The sequence below is a fragment of the Carcharodon carcharias genome, chromosome 3, assembly GCF_017639515.1.
Source record: "Carcharodon carcharias isolate sCarCar2 chromosome 3, sCarCar2.pri, whole genome shotgun sequence".
In the NCBI taxonomy this organism is placed as follows: Eukaryota; Metazoa; Chordata; class Chondrichthyes; order Lamniformes; family Lamnidae; genus Carcharodon; species Carcharodon carcharias.
Window position 1 is genome coordinate 120466636 of NC_054469.1, and position 17352 is coordinate 120483987.

The following is a 17352-nucleotide window of genomic DNA, read 5'->3' on the forward strand; positions in this document are numbered from 1 at the left end:
AACAATAGGCTAGTTATTATAAGGTTATTTTCTATTAACTTCACAAAAAATCAGTAAATGGGAAGAATAAAATGAATCTGAAGTATTAAAATCACTTCAACAAATACAGAAGAGTGTAGGTATTATTTTATAAACAGAAATTACAGACATATTTTCTCTTGTTCTCTGTAGTTTTCATTACATGACTAACTTAGTAACATAGATTGATACTACTACATTAAACTATCCTTTTGAACAAAAAAAAATTCCTTGAGAACACTCCACTTGCATCATGTTTTAATGCAGTTATTTTATTGGGGCTGAAGTTATGGGCAGTATAAAGCACTACATTGTCACCTGCAGTTTATTAAATACAAAACAATGTACGTTCTTGAAAATGTTTCTAATTAGAAGATAATTTCTGTAGTATACCATTTAACTTGAATGCTATGTATGCATGATCTGTATGCTGTGAAAGTATGTCTGCTCACATCTCTCAGTTGCTGTGCTATCATTATTTAACATCCAAAATGTACCTTAAATAGTTCTATTCTGGCATAAATATAAAATGCTTGAAGACATTATTATACAAAAAGCAGTTTCATAAAGATATATTAATTCCATTTTTAAAATGATATATGTATCCTACTTTTGTCACAGATTTATTCATTCTTTTCTACAGGGTATGCAAAGATGGTAATTTACTGCAGGGTATTTGTTAAGTGGTTATTTAGTTTTAATTAAGTTTCAGTTTAATGTGTAATGGTCCAGTGGCCAAAGACCCTACTAGTTAGGTAAACTGTCCTTATCAAGTAGCTATACACATTAAGTTCATTTGACAATACCCAGGATGGTACAAACTATTTTATATACTCAATTGCATGCAATGGCAATGGCAAAAGGACAGTATCAAAGAAAATAAGAGAATGGTATGGTGTACTTGATAAATGATTGGTTCCCAGTACTAGCATTGTAAACAATAATTTATCTCAATTCTTAAATGAGTCAGCTTGGCAAGATGTATCGAGTAGAGTGCCACAGGGACCAGTGCTGGGGCCTCAACCGTTTACAATCTATATCAATGATTTGGATGAAGGGGCCAAATGTATAGTTGCTAAACTTGCAGATGAGCCAAAGATAGAGAGGAAAGTAAGTTGTGAAGAAGACATAAAGGGCCTGCAAAGGGGCATAGATAGTTTAAGTGAAATTGGCAGATAAAAGAGAATGTGGGAAAATGTGAACTTGTCCACTTTGGCAGGAAGAATAGAAAAGCACCTTACTATCTAAATGGAGAGAGATCGAAGAACTCAGTACAGAGGGATCTGAGTGTCCTGGTACATGAATCAGGAAAAGTTAGCTTGCAGGCACAGCAAATGAGTATGAAGGCAAATGGAAAGTTGTTGTTTATTGCAAGGGGAATGGAAAGTAAAAGTAGAGATATTTTGCTACCAATGTACAGGGCATTGTTGAGACTACATCTGGAGGACTGCATACAGTATTGGTCTCCTTATTTAAGAAAAGACAACTGTACTCGAAGAAGTTTCACTCGACTGATTCCTAGGGTGAAGAGGTGAATGAGGATAGACTGGAGATTTTGGGCCTATTTCCATTGGAGTTTAGAAGAATGAGAGGTGATATTATTGGAACATATAGGATCCTGAGGGGACTTGACAGAGTGGTTCCTGAAAGGATATTTCTCCTTGTGGGAGAGACCAGGGCCAGGATTTCCCGGTCGGTGAGCGAGAGTCGGAGCCTGCTCGCCGATGCAGGATGACGTTGGATGGAACTCCTGACGTCACCCTGCCCCATTTCAATTTTCAGGTCGCTGGGGTCTCAGCCGAATCAGCCTATTGAGACCATTGACAGAGTAATTAATGTAATTAGTGGACCTGTCCATCCAACCTTAATGTTGGCGGGCAGGCCAGGAGCCCTGGCAGGCATTGGAAAAAGCATGAAACCTCATAAATGGGCGGGATGAGGTTTCATTTATGTCTATAAATTCTTAATAAAAGTGAAACTGAAAGTGATGAACATGAACCAACTCACATGAGGGGACATGTCAGGGAATTTTTTTTTTCTGTTTTCAATACTTTTTAATGTGCAGCTGATCTCCCTGAGGCAGCATTTAGCCTCAAGGAGATGAATGTGCTCTGTCGTGCACATACGTGAAAGAGCGCACTCTTTCTGCACCCGCCCGCACAGGAAGCGCATAGTGCTTCCTTGCAGACGTTATGCTGGGCGGGCCTTAATTGGTCCACCCATGTAAAATGGCAGCGCCCCCACAATTGGGGGCGTGCTTCCACGTGCCCGCTTTTGAAAACTCTCTCCTCTACCAGCACCACCACCGCGCCCCCCCACCCCCACCCCCACCCCCGCCAAACGGAGGGAAAATTCTGCCCTAGAGCTCGGAAACGCAGCTTTTTTAAAAAGAGTCTCCCATTTAAGATTGAGACAAGAAGAATTTTTTTTTCTGAGGGTCATGAGACTGGAGCTCCCTTCCACAGAGTGTGATAGAGGGAGGGACTTTGGATATTTTTTAAGGCAAAGGTAGATAGATTCTTGACTTACAAGGGAGCCAAAGGTTTTCAGGGATAGGCAGGATAGTGCAGTTGAGGCTATAATCAGATCAGCCATGAGCTTATTGAATAGTGGAGCGGGCTCGAGGGGTCGAATGGCCTACTCCTATTTTGTATGTTCGTATGAGTCTTCCAGATCTCAGAACACTCAAATTCAGTACAAGTCCACATAGCATGCCACAATGTTCCAGTATAACTCTTGCATCTTAGGGGCCCATGAGTTAACCCAATCTGTTCTATCTCCAATTTAATGAGTTGTCATGTTTTCTGATGTAAACCTTTGCAAGTGAAGTTTAAATCCACTTGGCTCCTTTTCGAAGCCAAAGAAAATTGATTTAACCAAAAATAAATTATGGCAGGTGCTGAAAATCTGAAATAAAAGCAGAAAATGCTGGAAACATTCAGCAAGTTAAACATCACCTTTAGAGAGAGAAACAAATTAATTTCAGGTTAGTGATCTTTCCTTAGAAAAAGTGAAAGGTCATCCACCTGAAATGTTGGTATTTCTCTACAGTTGCCTGACTCAGTGTTTCCTGAATTGATTTGGGGATTCATTTAGTCACCAATGAACTGGATTTTTAAGATAGAAATTGATTCGTGCTCTTCACTTTGCAGAGTTGATCTCATTGGCAAGGGTGGAGTCAGAGTTGGGGAAAGGGGAGGTTGATGGCTGTCAGAGCATTACAAGTCAGTTATTTTTCTGCCTCTACCCAACTGGACAAGACGCTGATAGTCTAATTCAAACTTCTGTTACTTAACGTATAGACTAGATTTGCCAGATCATAAAACTAATTTTGTCTTAATATTATTCTCCTGTTTAGGTGTGATGAATGCAGACTCTGTTACCACTTTGGCTGCCTCGACCCACCACTGAAGAAATCCCCAAAACAGACAGGCTATGGTTGGATCTGTCAGGAGTGTGACTCTACATCTTCAAAAGTAAGATTAAATATTTGTTACCTTAGAATTCAGCTCACCATAAGATTTCCAAAGATACAGTGTGGAAATTAGCTGTCCACAGTAGTTTGGGTATCCAGCAAGCTTAGTCTTAGAATGCTTAAGTATCCTAGTCAGTTCTGGAGAGAATCAAAAATTATATTGAATTTCTGTCAGCCTTTTAACATGGAATGGAATGTCGTATAGTATTAGTAGAAATGCTCCATTCGTTTCTTGCTTAAAGTTTGTTATGAAGGCTAATTCTGCATTGTTGGTGAATTGGATAGATGTTTAAAACACTATAGTTATTAATGTTTTATCTTGAAATGTTAAGATCTTGTTTTAAATCAGCTGTTTCAGTAAATTAGAAGCTAATTGGATTCTTCTATTTGTTTTAGTATTTTTGGTTAAGACAGCACTGAATATTTCTTTCACAAAATAATGTTCAAAGAGAGAAACTAAGATTTGTCCACTTCCAAAGAAGATATTTTTAATGTATTCCTGCATTGAGTCAGCACTCCCACAGTGAATAAGACTGTGAAACTAGACCAAGCTCTACTAGACAGGTTATTAAAACCTGATGACCTTCACGGGCTATTACTAGTTGAAATTGTTTGTTTAATCAAGAAGAGCTTTCTCCAGAGAAACTACCCTGCACCTCAGAAAGAACATCACCTTTTAACTGATTAGCCTTTATATTGGAGGGCATATATGTCTGTATGGAATCTGTGCGTGCAAAGACAACTAACCTTCAAAAAGTTTCTATAAGAGGTCAATAAAACATTACAAAACAATCCAAATTATAGTGGCTTTAGCTTATTGTGCTATTTACTCAGTGTTTTTCCTGGCTAATAGACATGACAAAAAAAATGAAAACCTTCTTCATTTCTCTTTTTTCCCCTTATCATGGCAGGATGGAAATGAGGAATGTTGGCTCTATCATCATCTAATTTGAAAATAAATGCATTCCTTCAGCTTGTTGCACAAAACAACTTCTGTATATCCACTTACCCAACAGAGTATTACTGTTTGGTTTTGGCATTGTTTTGAAAAGTTCAGTCTGAGCAAATCACCATAGTGACCTCTGGCTAAAGGATATTTAAAAATGCTTTGCTGGTGTACTGCCCAAAATGACAGCACAAAAACTTTTTCCAGCTGCTAATAATGCCTTGGCCGAGTGGGCCTCAGCAGTAATATTTTAAAATATTTTGTTGAAAATAAATGAGGAAAAAATATTAATGGTCTGGTTATTTTATTTATTTGTACAAATAATCAGTATGCTAATCAACACTAAGGGGAGAATTTTTAGATCGGCAAGCGAGGGCTGGGCCCATGGCGGGAACCCGACGTCATCCCATGTCATTTAGATTTTCAGGCGGGCGCACAACTGAGTCGGCTGTGTGCGCACCGACCTGTCAATGGGCCACTTAAGGCCATTACTAAAGTAATTAATACACTTGATGGACCTGCCCGTCCAACCTTAAGGCTGCCGAGCGGGCAAAGAGCCCAGGTGGTCTTCAGCAAAAACATGAAACCTCATCCAAGGGCGGGATGAGATTTCATGAGGGATTTAAAATGTTCCAGAAATTTTTAAATAAAAGTAATAGACATGTCCCAGCTCATGTGACAGTGTCACATGAGGGGATTTGTCAATAATTTTTTTTCTCATCTTTATCCAATGTTTGAAACCTGAGCCGATCTCCCTGAGGTAGCACTTTGCCTCAGAGAGAACTGTGCACGCGAAAGAGTGCACTCCCGGCTCAGGGAACCCCCCTCTCCCCCCTGCACAGGGAGTGCATAGCGCTTCCTGGCGCACATCATGCTGGGCGGGCCTTAATTGGCCCGCCCATGTAAAATGGCAGCGTGCCCCCGACCGGGGGGTGCCAATCGGGAGCCCGCCCGCTCCCGCACAACCCCCACCCCCCCCAACAGGGGGAAGGTCCTGTCCTTAATGAAAGAAGCCAAACACTAGACATGATTTAGCCCCTAAAGGAAATAGTGTTGAGAAGGAATACTATTTATCCGTTATATTGACCTGTACAATAGCTAGTTATAGCTTGTACCTTAAGAATTTTAGTATAGTTAATGGCAATAGCAATATTTGTTTTTGAAAATGGTTCTGATTAATTTACACATTTGACAAGTTTGGAAAAAGAACCGTATTTGCAACTGTTACTGAAGACTTTATCAGTAGGTTCCGAATTTTACAGGATTGAAATGAGTGGTGATTAGCACTGTTGTGGACAGCACCTTCTGACTTGGAATTGGAGCTGGAAAGACTTAATGGCAACTAATAGAATAACAACTTGCATTTATATAATATAATATAATAAAGTGTCCCAAGTGGATTTATATGAGCCTGATGGAACAAATTTTGACACTGAGACACATCAGGCCTTATGAGCCAGATGCTTGGTTGAAGCTTGGTTGAAGAGGTACATTTTAAGGAGTACCTGAAAAGAGGAAAGAGAGGTGGAGAGAGAGATATGGAGAGCTTGGAGCCTAGGCAGCTGAATGTACGGATGCCAGTGGTGGAAAGATTAAAATAAAGACTGCTCAAGAGTCTAGCTGGCTGAGCGCTGAGATCTAAAAGAGTAGTAGGGCTGAATAATATTACAGTGAAGGGAAGGAGCATGGCCAAGGAGGGATGTGAAAATAAGACTCAGAATTTTAAATTCGAGGTATTGCTTGACCGGAAACCAATGAACATCAGCGAGCACAAGGGAATGGGAGTGAAACTTGGTGTGAGTTAGAACACGGGCAGTAGAGTTTTGAATGTAGATTGGGAAAATCAAATTGGCAGAGGTAGCCACGAAGAAGAATTCATCGTGTGTATTCAGGGCAGTTTCCTAGAACAATATGTTGTGGATCCAACCAGGGATCAGGCTATTTTGGATCTGATAATGTGTAATGAGGTAGGTGTAATAAATGATCTCAGAGTAAAAGATCCCCTAGGAAACAGTGACCATAACATGGAGTATTTAGCATTTAGTTTGAGAGTGAGAAACCTGGGCCAGAAACAACCATGTTAAACTTAAATAAGGGGAATTACAAAGGAATGAGGGCAGAGTTGGCTGGAGTGGATTGGGAAAGGAGTTTAGCAGAAAATACAGTCGATGAACAATGGCAGACATTTTAGAAAATAGTTCAGACTCACAACAAAGGCATACCTCAGTGAGAAAGAGAAAGAAGGATTCAAGGAAGGGGATAAACCAGCCATGGTTAACTAAGGAAGTTAAGGATAGAATCACATTGAAAGAAAAGACATACAATGTGACAAAGATTAGTGGTAAGCCAGAAAATTGGGAAAGTTTTAAAAATCAACAGAAGATATCAAAAAAAAAAATAAAGAGGGAGAAAATAAACTTTCAGGGTAAACTAGCAAGTAATATAAAAACAGACAGTAAGAGCTACTTTAAATATATAAAAAGGAAGAGAGAGGCCAAAATCAGTGTAGGCCCCTTAGAGAATGAGGCTGGGGAAATAATAAAGGGGAACAAGGAAATGGCAGAGGAGTTGAATAAATACTTTGCATCAGTTTTCGCGGCAGAAGACATTAATAGCATTCCAAAACTACTAAATAATCAAGGGTAAAGGGTGGGGGTGGAGGAAATAAATACAATAACTGTCACTAGAGAAAAATTATTAGGGAAGCTAATGGGGCTAAAGGCCGATATGTCCCCTGAACCGGATGGGCTGCATCCTAGGATATTAAAAGAAACAGCTGCAGAGATAGTGAATGCACTGGTAGTAATCTTCCAAGAATCCTTAGATTCTGGAAAAGTCCCAGAGGATTGGAAAACCACCAATATAACACCCTTTTTCAAAAAGGGAGGGAGACAAGAAACAGGCCAGTTAGCTTAACATCCGTCATTGGGAAAACATTAGAGCCTATTATAAAGGATTTAATAGCAGAGCATTTAGAAATGCATAATATAATCAAGCAGAGACAGCATGGTTTCATGCAGAAGAAATCATGCCTGACAAATTTATTAGAATTCTTTGAGGAGGTAACAAGCAGGATAGATAAAGGGAAACCAGTAGATGGTTTTGGGTTTCCAAAAGGCATTCGATAAGGTACCGCACATAAGGCTACTTAATAAGATAAGAACCCATGGTGTTGAGGGTAGTATATTAGCATGGATAGAGGATTGGCTAACTAATAGAAGACAGAGTTGGGATGAGGGGGGGATTTTCAGGATGGCAACCTGAAGTGCCACAGGGATGAGTGCTGGGGCCACAATTATTTACAAGATATATTAATGACTTGGATGGGGGAAATAAATGTATTATCAAGTTTGTAGATGACACAAAAATAGGTGACAAGGCAAGTGGTGAGGATGACACAGAGTCTACAGAGAGATATAGACAGGTTAAGCGAGTGGGCAAAACTTGGCAAATGGAATATAATGTAGGAAAATGTGAGGTTGGCAAGAAGAATAGAGGAGCTGAGTATTACTTAAATGGAGAAATGAATAAAGCTGTAGCACAGAGGGATTTAGGGGTCCTTGTGCATGAAGGCCAAAAAGCTAGCATACAAGTTCAGCAGGTAATAGGAAAAGCAAATGGAATGTTGACCTTTATTTCAAAGGGAATGGGGCATAAAAATATTGAAGCCTTGCTAAAACTGTACATGGCACTCGTTAGACCACACCTAGAATACTGTAAACAATTTTGGCCGCCTTATCGAAGGAAAGATGTACTGGCATTGGAGGCAGTCCGGAGAAGGTTCGCTAGGTTGATCCTGTGTATTGAGGGATTTTCTTATGAGGAGAGGTTGAGTAGGTTAAGCCTGTATTCATTGAAGTTTAGTAGAATGAGAGGTGGCTTTATTGAAACATATAAGATTCTTAGGGGGCTTGTCTGGGTAAATGCTGAGAGAGAGTCTAGGACCAGATGGCGTAATCTCAGAGTAAGAGGTCGCCCATTTAAGACAGAGATGAGGACGAATTTTTTCTGAGGGAAGTTAATCTGTGGGATTCTTTACCACATAGGGCTGAAGAGGGTGGGTCGTTAAGTATATTCAAGGCTGAAATAGACAGATTTTTAATCAGTAAGGGCATCAAGGGTTATGGGGAAAAGGCAGGAAAATGGATTTCAGGATTATCAGATCAGCCATGATCTCACTAAATGGCAGAGCAGACTCGATGGGTCGAATGACCTACTTCTGCTCCTACATCTTATGGTCTTTATGGAAGGACCTCAAGTTTGCAGGGGGTAGAACAAGGAAGGCTGGCCAGGAGTGTGTTAGAATAATCAATTCTAAAGGTAACAAAGGCTTGGATGAGGGTTAGCAGCAGATAAGCTGATGTTACTGAGGTGGACATAGGTGATCTCGGTGGAGATGAGTGGTAGCCAGGTAATCTCAGGGATTAAATATCAAACCAAGATTGCGAAGAGTCTGGTTCAGCCTGAGACAATTTTCAGGGAAAGGAATGGATTCAGTGGCAAGGGAACAAAATTTGTGATGGGAATAGAAGACAATGGCTTCTATCTTTCCAATATTTAATTGGTGGAAATTTCTGCTCATCCAATATTGGATGTCAGACAGGCAGTCGGACAATCTACGAGAGGTCAGGACAGGAATGGTAGGGTTAGGCATCATCAGCATACATGATGGAAACTGCTGCCATAATTGTGGATGGTGTTGCCGTGGAACAGGATGTGGATGAGAAAAAGAAGGGGGTCAAATATAGACCCTGGGGAGATACCAGAGGGAACAATGCGGGATGGACAAAAGAAGCCATTGCAGATGATCCTCTGGTTATGACAGGCTAGATAAGAATGAAACCAAGCGAGTAGTTCCACCCAGCTGGACGGTAGATAAGCATTTGAGCAGAAATTTGTCATCAACCGTGTCATAGACTGCAGATGATCAAGGAGGACAAGGAAGGATTGTTTACCTTCATCGCAGTCAACTAGATTATCATTTGTGACATTCATAAGAGGTGTTTTGGTACTATGATAGGGGACGAAAACCTGATTGGAGGAATTCAAACAAGGAGTTCTGAGGAAGACAACATGTTCAAGGACTTTGGAGAGGGAAGGGACATTGGAGACTGAGCAACAGTTTGCAAGGACAGAGGAGTCATGGTTCTTTTTTCTTGGAGAGAGGTGATGAGGATAAATTTGAAGGAGAGGGGGACAGCACTAAAGGGGAAAAGAATCATTTATAATATCAGCTAATGCAAGAGACAGAAAGGGACATTGAGTGGCAGGAGTTTACTAGGAATAAGGTCTAATGATGAGGAGCTCAGAATGGGAATGAGTGTAGATAGAGAAACTAGAGAAAGATGCAAATTCAGGGTTGGGCATGGACATCGTTGCAGCAGACCCTTGGGGTAGTGTCCTAGGCCCTACCATCTTCAGCTGCATCAACAGTGACCTTCCCTCCAACATAAGATCAGAAGTGAGGATGTTTGCTGATGATTACTCGGTGTTAATACCATTCGCGACGACTCTGATACTGAAGCAGCCTGTGTCCATATGTGACAAGACCTGCACAGCATTCACACTTGGGCTGATAAGTGGCAAGTGATATTTGTGCCACAAGTGCCAGGCAATGACCATCTCCAACAAGAGAGAATCTAACCATCTCCCCTTGACATTCAATGGCGTTAGCATTGCTGAGTCCCCAGTATCAATAAGATAAAAGCAAAAAAATTGCGGATGCTGGAAATCCAAAACAAAAATAAAAATACCTGGAAAAACTCAGCTGGTCTGACAGCATCTGCGGAGAGGAACACCGTTAACATTTCGAGTCCGTATAACTGTTCAACAGAACTAAGGAAAAATAGAAAAGAAGTGAAATATAAGCTGGTTTAAGGAGGGTGGGACAGGTAGAGCTGGATAGAGGGCCAGTAATAGGTGGAGATAGCCAAAAGATGTCATAGACAAAAGGACAAAGAGGTGTTGAAGGGGGTGATATTATCTAAGGAATGTGCTAATAGGTGACATTAAGGGTAGAAAGCAGGACGAGCAAGGTACAGGTAGCCCTAGTGGGGGTGGGGTGGGGGGAAGGGATCGAAATAGGCTAAAAGGTAGAGATAAAACAATGGATGGAAATACATTTAAAAATAATGGAAATAGGTGGGAAAAGAAAAATCTATATAAATTATTGGATAAAAGGGGGATCGGAAAGGGGGTGGGGATGGAAGAGAGAGTTCATGATCTAAAATTGATCTACATTTGAGTTCAACAATTTTAGATCGTGAACTCTCTCCTCCATCCCCACCCCCTTTCCGATCCCCCTTTTCTTCCAATAATTTATATAGATTTTTCTTTTCCCACCTATTTCCATTATTTTTAAATGTATTTCCATCCATTGTTTTATCTCTACCTTTTAGCCTATTTCGATCCCTTCCCCCCACCCCACCCCCACTAGGGCTACCTGTACCTTGCTCGTCCTGCTTTCTACCCTTAATGTCACCTATTAGCACATTCCTTAGATAATATCACCCCCTTCAACACCTCTTTGTCCTTTTGTCTATGACATCTTTTGGCTATCTCCACCTATTACTGGCCCTCTATCCAGCTCTACCTGTCCCACCCTCCTTAAACCAGCTTATATTTCACTTCTTTTCTATTTTTCCTTAGTTCTGTTGAACAGTTATACGGACTCGAAATGTTAACGGTGTTCCTCTCCGCAGATGCTGTCAGACCAGCTGAGTTTTTCCAGGTATTTTTATTTTTGCCCCAGTATCAATATCCTGGAGTTACCATTGACCAGAAACCAAACTGGACCAGCCATATAAATACTGTGGCTACAAAAGTAGCTCAGAGGTAGGGAATGCTGAGGCAAGTAACTTGCCTACTAACTCCTCAAAACCTGTCCACCATCCACAAAACACAAATCAGGAGTGTGATAGAATACCCTCCACTTGCCTGGATGAGTGCAACTCCAAAACACTCAAAAAGCTTGACACCATCCCAGATAAAGCAACCCACTTAATTGGCACCCATCCACCAACCTAAATGTACACTCCCATCACTGCCATGCACAGTGGCAGAAGTGTGCACTATAGGCAAGATGCATTGCGGCAACTCACTAAGGCTCCTTTAACAGCACTTCCAAACCCGCGACCTCTAACAACTATAAGGATGTGAACACCGCTACCTGAAAGTTCCCTGCCAAGCCACATACCATCATGACTTGGAACTATATCGCCATTCCTTCACAGGTTCAAAATCGTGGAACTCTAATAGTTCTAAAGCATTCTGAGCGTACCTACACCACATGGATTGTCGCAGTTCAAGAAGGCGACTCACCACTTCCTTCTTGGGGGCAATTAGGAATGTGCAATAAATGTTGGTTTTGCCAGTGGCACCCAAATCCCAGTGGGTTAGGGGAAGGGAGGGCATCGCACACATTGTTTTAGTAGACGGTTGGAGGAAGCAGACTAAAAACACAGTTTGTCGTAAAGAGAAGCTGGGTGTTATTTTTGCTGCCTTGGATCATCTTTGGATAGTGGGCAGTTTTAGTGATGGAGAACGTAGACCGGTAATGCTTTAAGTGTTCTTGCCAGATATTGGCAATGCATGATTAAACCAATTGTTTGTGAACTTATTTAACTCGGCACCCTTTGAATTTAAGGGAGCAGAAATGAGGGGCATACCCGAAAATTACTAGGGTGGGAAAAAGTAATAGCTCTAGTAGGGCCAAGGTGAAGACAGTATGATTGAACAAATCAATAACTGTTGAGTTGTCATAATGAATTAAAGGCCAAAGGTTATAATTGGGAATCTCAGATTGCAGAGGTAAGTGACTTGGTGGAGGAATTTATCTGAGGTCAGACACAGAAAGAAGGGGCTTGGGAGGGCAAAGGGAATGTGGGTAGAGAGTGATACAAGGACAGGATCAAAGATTGCCTTATCAATAATAATAATGATAAGGATAGCAAGGTTGTGTGGGATAACAGGATCAAGGGGGTGTTTGTGTATGTGGCTAGGAGAGTTTACATGACAGATTTTACGGAGGAAAGGAGGTCAGTAAACTCAAAGGGGAGAGAGAACAGGAAGAGTGGTTGGAGATTAAAATCGCCAAGGTTGATAAATCATTTAGTACAGAGGAAAGAAAGCAGAAAAGATACCTCTGTGTAATTGGGATGATATGTGGGTGGAGAGTACAGAACAAGACTGTAAATAAAAAGGATGAAGGATGCAAGGTGAGATGCTCAACAGAGAAGTTGCCAGAGGAGCAGGTTGACAGACCAGGTATTATTTAGAGCTAAGAGTTACAATGCTGCTAGGATGGTTTGAGCGGAGCAAGTGACAAAAGGTATCATCAGATAGGGAAGCTTCATTAAGGCAAAAGGTGCCATTACTCCTCAGCCACATCCCTGTTAAGGTTATAATGTCAATGTGATTGTCTACAATAAGCTGATGGATGGCAAGGACTTTATTAGCAAATGAACATACATTTTGGAAGGAGATATGGCGACGGCCAGTGATAGCCAGCCTACAGGTGAGGTGAGAGTGGCTGCACTTGACATCAAGACAGCTTTTGACTGAATGTAGCATCAAGGAGCCCTGGCAAAATTGAAGTCAGTGGGAATCGGGAGGCGGGTGGGGGGAGGCCACTGGTTGATATCATACCTAGCACAAAGGGACATGGTTGTTGTAGTTGAAGGCCTCAGGAAATTGCAGCACAAGATCCTCAGCGTATTGTCCTCGGCCCTACCATCTTCCCTCCATCATAATGTCAGAAGTGGGGATATTTGCTGATTATTGCAGTGTTTAGTACGATTCGTGACTCCTCTGTTACTAAAGCAGCCTGTGATCATATACAGCAAGTCCTGGACGACATTCAGGCTTGGGCTGCTAAGTGGCAAGTAACATTCATGCCACACAAGTGCCATACAATGACCATCTCCCGCAAGAGAGAATCTAACCATCTTTCCTTGACATATAATGGTAATACCATTGCTGAATCCCCAATGGAGTTACCATTGATCAGAAACTTATTTGGACCCACCATATAAATACTGTGACTACAGAACAGAGCAGATCAGATGGTGGCAATTCTGACAGTTGAATAAATAAATATAGCTAAGTTGAAGCATTGCTAGTATGATAGAAAAATGTTACAGGAAGCAAGTATTAGCTGGGAAATCTACGCTACATATCAGGCACTTAATATTATAGACGTTTTGAGAGTAATTTTAGTCGTATAAGTCATGGAAATGAACAGAAATATTCAGATTTTCTCCTGTATGTTATGGCAGACACAAAATGCTTTGCTTGCATAACACGCACTATATTTTGCAGTTCATTAAAACACTTGGACCTTAAAATTCCTGAAAAAATTGATGGATTTAAAACCAGATGCTAGCAGGAGCATTGCTTCAGTTGTTGACATTGAACTGGAAGAAACTTTAAGCTAATCTTTAAAGTAGGTAAAATAACCAAGGCAACATCTATAGTTCGTCCTCACTTAAAGTTGTGGTTGTGTTCCAAATAATCAGGACTTTAAGCGAAACACTGGTTCCCATAGGAATCAATATTAAAAGTGTAGTTGGTTTCTGTTAGACCTTCCTGATCAGAAAAAAACAAATTATACCCTCTAAGTTGAAATATTTTACATTGCTAAATTCCTACATTGGTACATGAAATAACATTTAAAATAAAATAAATTTAAAAATATGAAAAAAAAATGTAACTTTCTAGCTACGGTACCTCCTGCGTGCCACGGACCTTGCTTCTTGAACCTTTCCATTCCCTGACCCTCCTGGTTGTTGCAGATCCTCCCTGACCCTCATGAATTGTGGCTGCCCCGCCCCTCCCTGACCCACCCTTTGGCAACTTCCCTCACCTGGACTTTGTCTTTCTGTTTGAAGGCCCAGGTCCAATCTGAAGCTCCGATGTTCTGGAAGTGAGAGTCCCATGGCACAGAATTGCCAAGCTGGGGCTGCAGTCCATTTTTTTTTTTAAATGTTCCTGCCAGCGAGGGCTGAGTAGCGAGGCAGGAGCATTTTAAAAATAAGAATGGACTGTAGCAGCCCCAGCTCGACACTTCCAGAACATCAGAGCTTCAGATCGGATCAGATCTGGATCTTCAAATGGGAATTCAATGTCAAGGAGAAGAAAGCAGCCAGAGGATGGGTTGAGGAGGGCGGTGAGGCCACAGCTCAGGAGAGGGGAGAGGCCTTTACTTGAGGTCAGGGAGCAGGGATTGTCCACTCCAAAATGATGCCAATCGAGTCTCTCGGGAGTGACATTAAAACAAATCTCGCGATGCTCAACGAGCTTACAGACCCCATTAAGTTACCAACATTAAAGCAAAGCAACGTTTAACAGGGCATCAATAGACAAAGACATTATATATGCAAATCTTTAACTGCGTTAGACCACTTTTCTGAACCTACCACTGGCATGCCCATATTTTACTTCTGTAATCACAATGATGGAAAAATAATGGTGCTTTGAATGAGTAGAGATAGGGATGTAGAATGAAAAATTTAAACAATTTTTCCCTCTTCTCCACCCCCTCAAATTTTTTGCTCTAGAAAAAATTAAGTCCCGAACATTTTTACAGTTAAAAATGGGTCTTATTGATGTTAACAGCTTTGATGGTGGTTTGATTATCATCCTTTAAGAGCGCCAATAGATTTTTTAAAATAACGGAAACATTCATTGAGTTCTGATTTGATTTGATTTCCCTTGACCTGAATCTCAGAAAAGAAACTGCAGCCCAGTTGATGCCTGTAATGAAAAATGCTATTTGAATAAAGTAATCAATAATATTGGTCTCTTGTTTATGCACTTATATTTAAAACCTGGCTGTAGAAATTATCTATGGTGATTCTTAAGCTAAAAAAAAGTTGCAATTTTTCAAATTAAAATTTCATGTTGACAAATTTAATCATTCAGTGAATTCTCCAGTTGATTTAATGCAAACAAACTATTTTGTGCTTTCCAAGCATGCAAAAGTTAATAAACGGACAAAATTTTCGGAAGAACAGAAACCCTTTCTGCAGTGTGCCATTACTGACTTGGGACCTCAACTACTCACTATCTATTAATGACTTAGGTTACACAATAGGGAGCCATGTATCCAAATTTTCTGAAGGTACAAAGCTAGGTGGCATAGTGTGTAATGTAGTTGGGACCATAAAATTAAAGAGAGACATTGATGGACCAAGTGAATGGGCAAAACTATTTACTTTAATGCAGGTAGGTATGAGGTGATCAATTTTAAATTGGATCCACGTATATTTCAAATGGTGAAAAGCTAAGAAGAGTGGTAGTCCAAAGAGATTTAGGGGTCTAGATATATAGATAACTAAAATGTATTTGTCGTGTACAAAAAAATACAAAGGCTAATGGAGTGTTAGGTTGAGAATATAAAGGGGAGGGTGTTGAACCACACTTCTAGAAAGTCCTGGTTAATCCCATCTGGAGTCCCGTGTACTGTTCTGAGCACCACACCACACACACAAGGTAAGTTGACCTTGGAAGGAGTGTAGTACTAATTCACCAAACTAGTACCAGGGCTCTAGGGGTTAAATTGAGAGAAGTGATTTTATAAATTGGGCTTGTATTCTCTGCAATATTTTAGGTTCTGGGTTGATTAGGTTGAGTATTTTAGGATTTTGAAAATAATTGATAGGGCAGATAGAAACTTTTTCTGCTGATGGGGCTGGTGGGCGGCAGCCTGGGGCAGGGGGATAATGTTAAACTTGGAGCTAGATCATTCAGGAAAGAAGTTAGGAAACATGCCTTTTCACACAAAAGGTGGTAAAAGTGTGGAGCTTACTTCTACAAAAAACAGTAGATGTGAAGTCAATTTATCATTTTAGATTTGAGATTGATTGATTCTTTTGCTAGCCAAAGAGATTGAAGAATATGGAGCCAAGATCAGCCATGATCTCATTGAATGGCAGAATACACTCAAGGGGCTGAATGGTATCCAGGCATACAAAATAGGAGCAGAAGTAGGCCATTCGGCCCTCGAGCCTGCTCCACCATTCTTTAAGATCATGGCTGATTTCTTTCTGTTTCAGGTCTCACATTCCCATCTACCCCTGATAACCTTTGATTCCCTTGCCTAACATGAATCTATCTACCTCCGCCTTAAAAATATTCAATGACCCTGCCTCCAGTGCCTTTTGAGGCAGAGTTTCAAAGTTGCACAACCCTCTGAGAGAAAAAGTTTCTCCTCATCTCATCTCTGTCCTAAAAGGGTACAGTGCCCCCTAGTTCTGGACTCACCCACAAGGGGAACCATTCTTTCCACGCCCACCTTGTCAATATACTTCAATCAAGTCACCTCTCACTCTTCTAAACTCCAGTGGAAACAAGCCCAGTCTGTCTAACCTTTCTTCATAAGACAGCTCGCTCATTCTAGGTATCAATCTAACAAACCTCTCCTGAACCGCCTCCAATGCATTTACGTCTTTAAATAAAGAGACCAAAACTGCGCACACTATTTGAGATGTGGTCTTACCAATGCCCTGTATAACTGAAGCATAGCATCTTTACTTTTATGTCCAATTCCTCTCGTAATAAAGGATAGAATTCCATTAGCCATCTTATGTCTAAACTAATAGCAGCTCATGAACTATTGTCATTATCAAGTTGCTTTGGGAGCTTGCTGTGTGAAATTGGATGCTGCATTTCTTATATTACAAGAATGACTACACTTTGAAATGTACTTCATTGAATATAAATTGCTTTGGATGCAAATTCTTTCTTTAACACATTCTCTAAAGAATGGCCTCTTGTTCTGATAAGATTGATTTCATGTTTTCATAAGATTGATTTTTTTTAAGTATATACATACATATGTAGTATTGTTACAGGCAGAAGGGAGTTTTAATTTAAACAGCCCTGATTTCTCCTTTCACCACTTGTCTGTAAACAG

The 17352-nt window shown here is 40.6% G+C and overlaps 1 protein-coding gene across 11 annotated transcripts in view; it reads left to right on the forward strand.

Annotated features, from left to right (window-relative positions):
- Positions 1-17352, forward strand: part of phf14 (PHD finger protein 14) — a 309934-nt gene that overhangs the window by 244068 nt on the left and 48514 nt on the right. For 10 of the 11 annotated variants that reach the window (XR_005942595.1, XM_041183757.1, XM_041183760.1 and 7 more), the window contains one exon: positions 3377-3494. Coding sequence is in view for 9 of the 11 variants with exons in the window: in XM_041183757.1 (XP_041039691.1) it covers positions 3377-3494 (118 nt within the window). In the remaining 2 variants the exon portion in view is untranslated. Of the gene's footprint in view, positions 1-3376; positions 3496-17352 lie in introns of those variants that run through there. The other variant, XR_005942597.1, reaches the window with a different exon arrangement.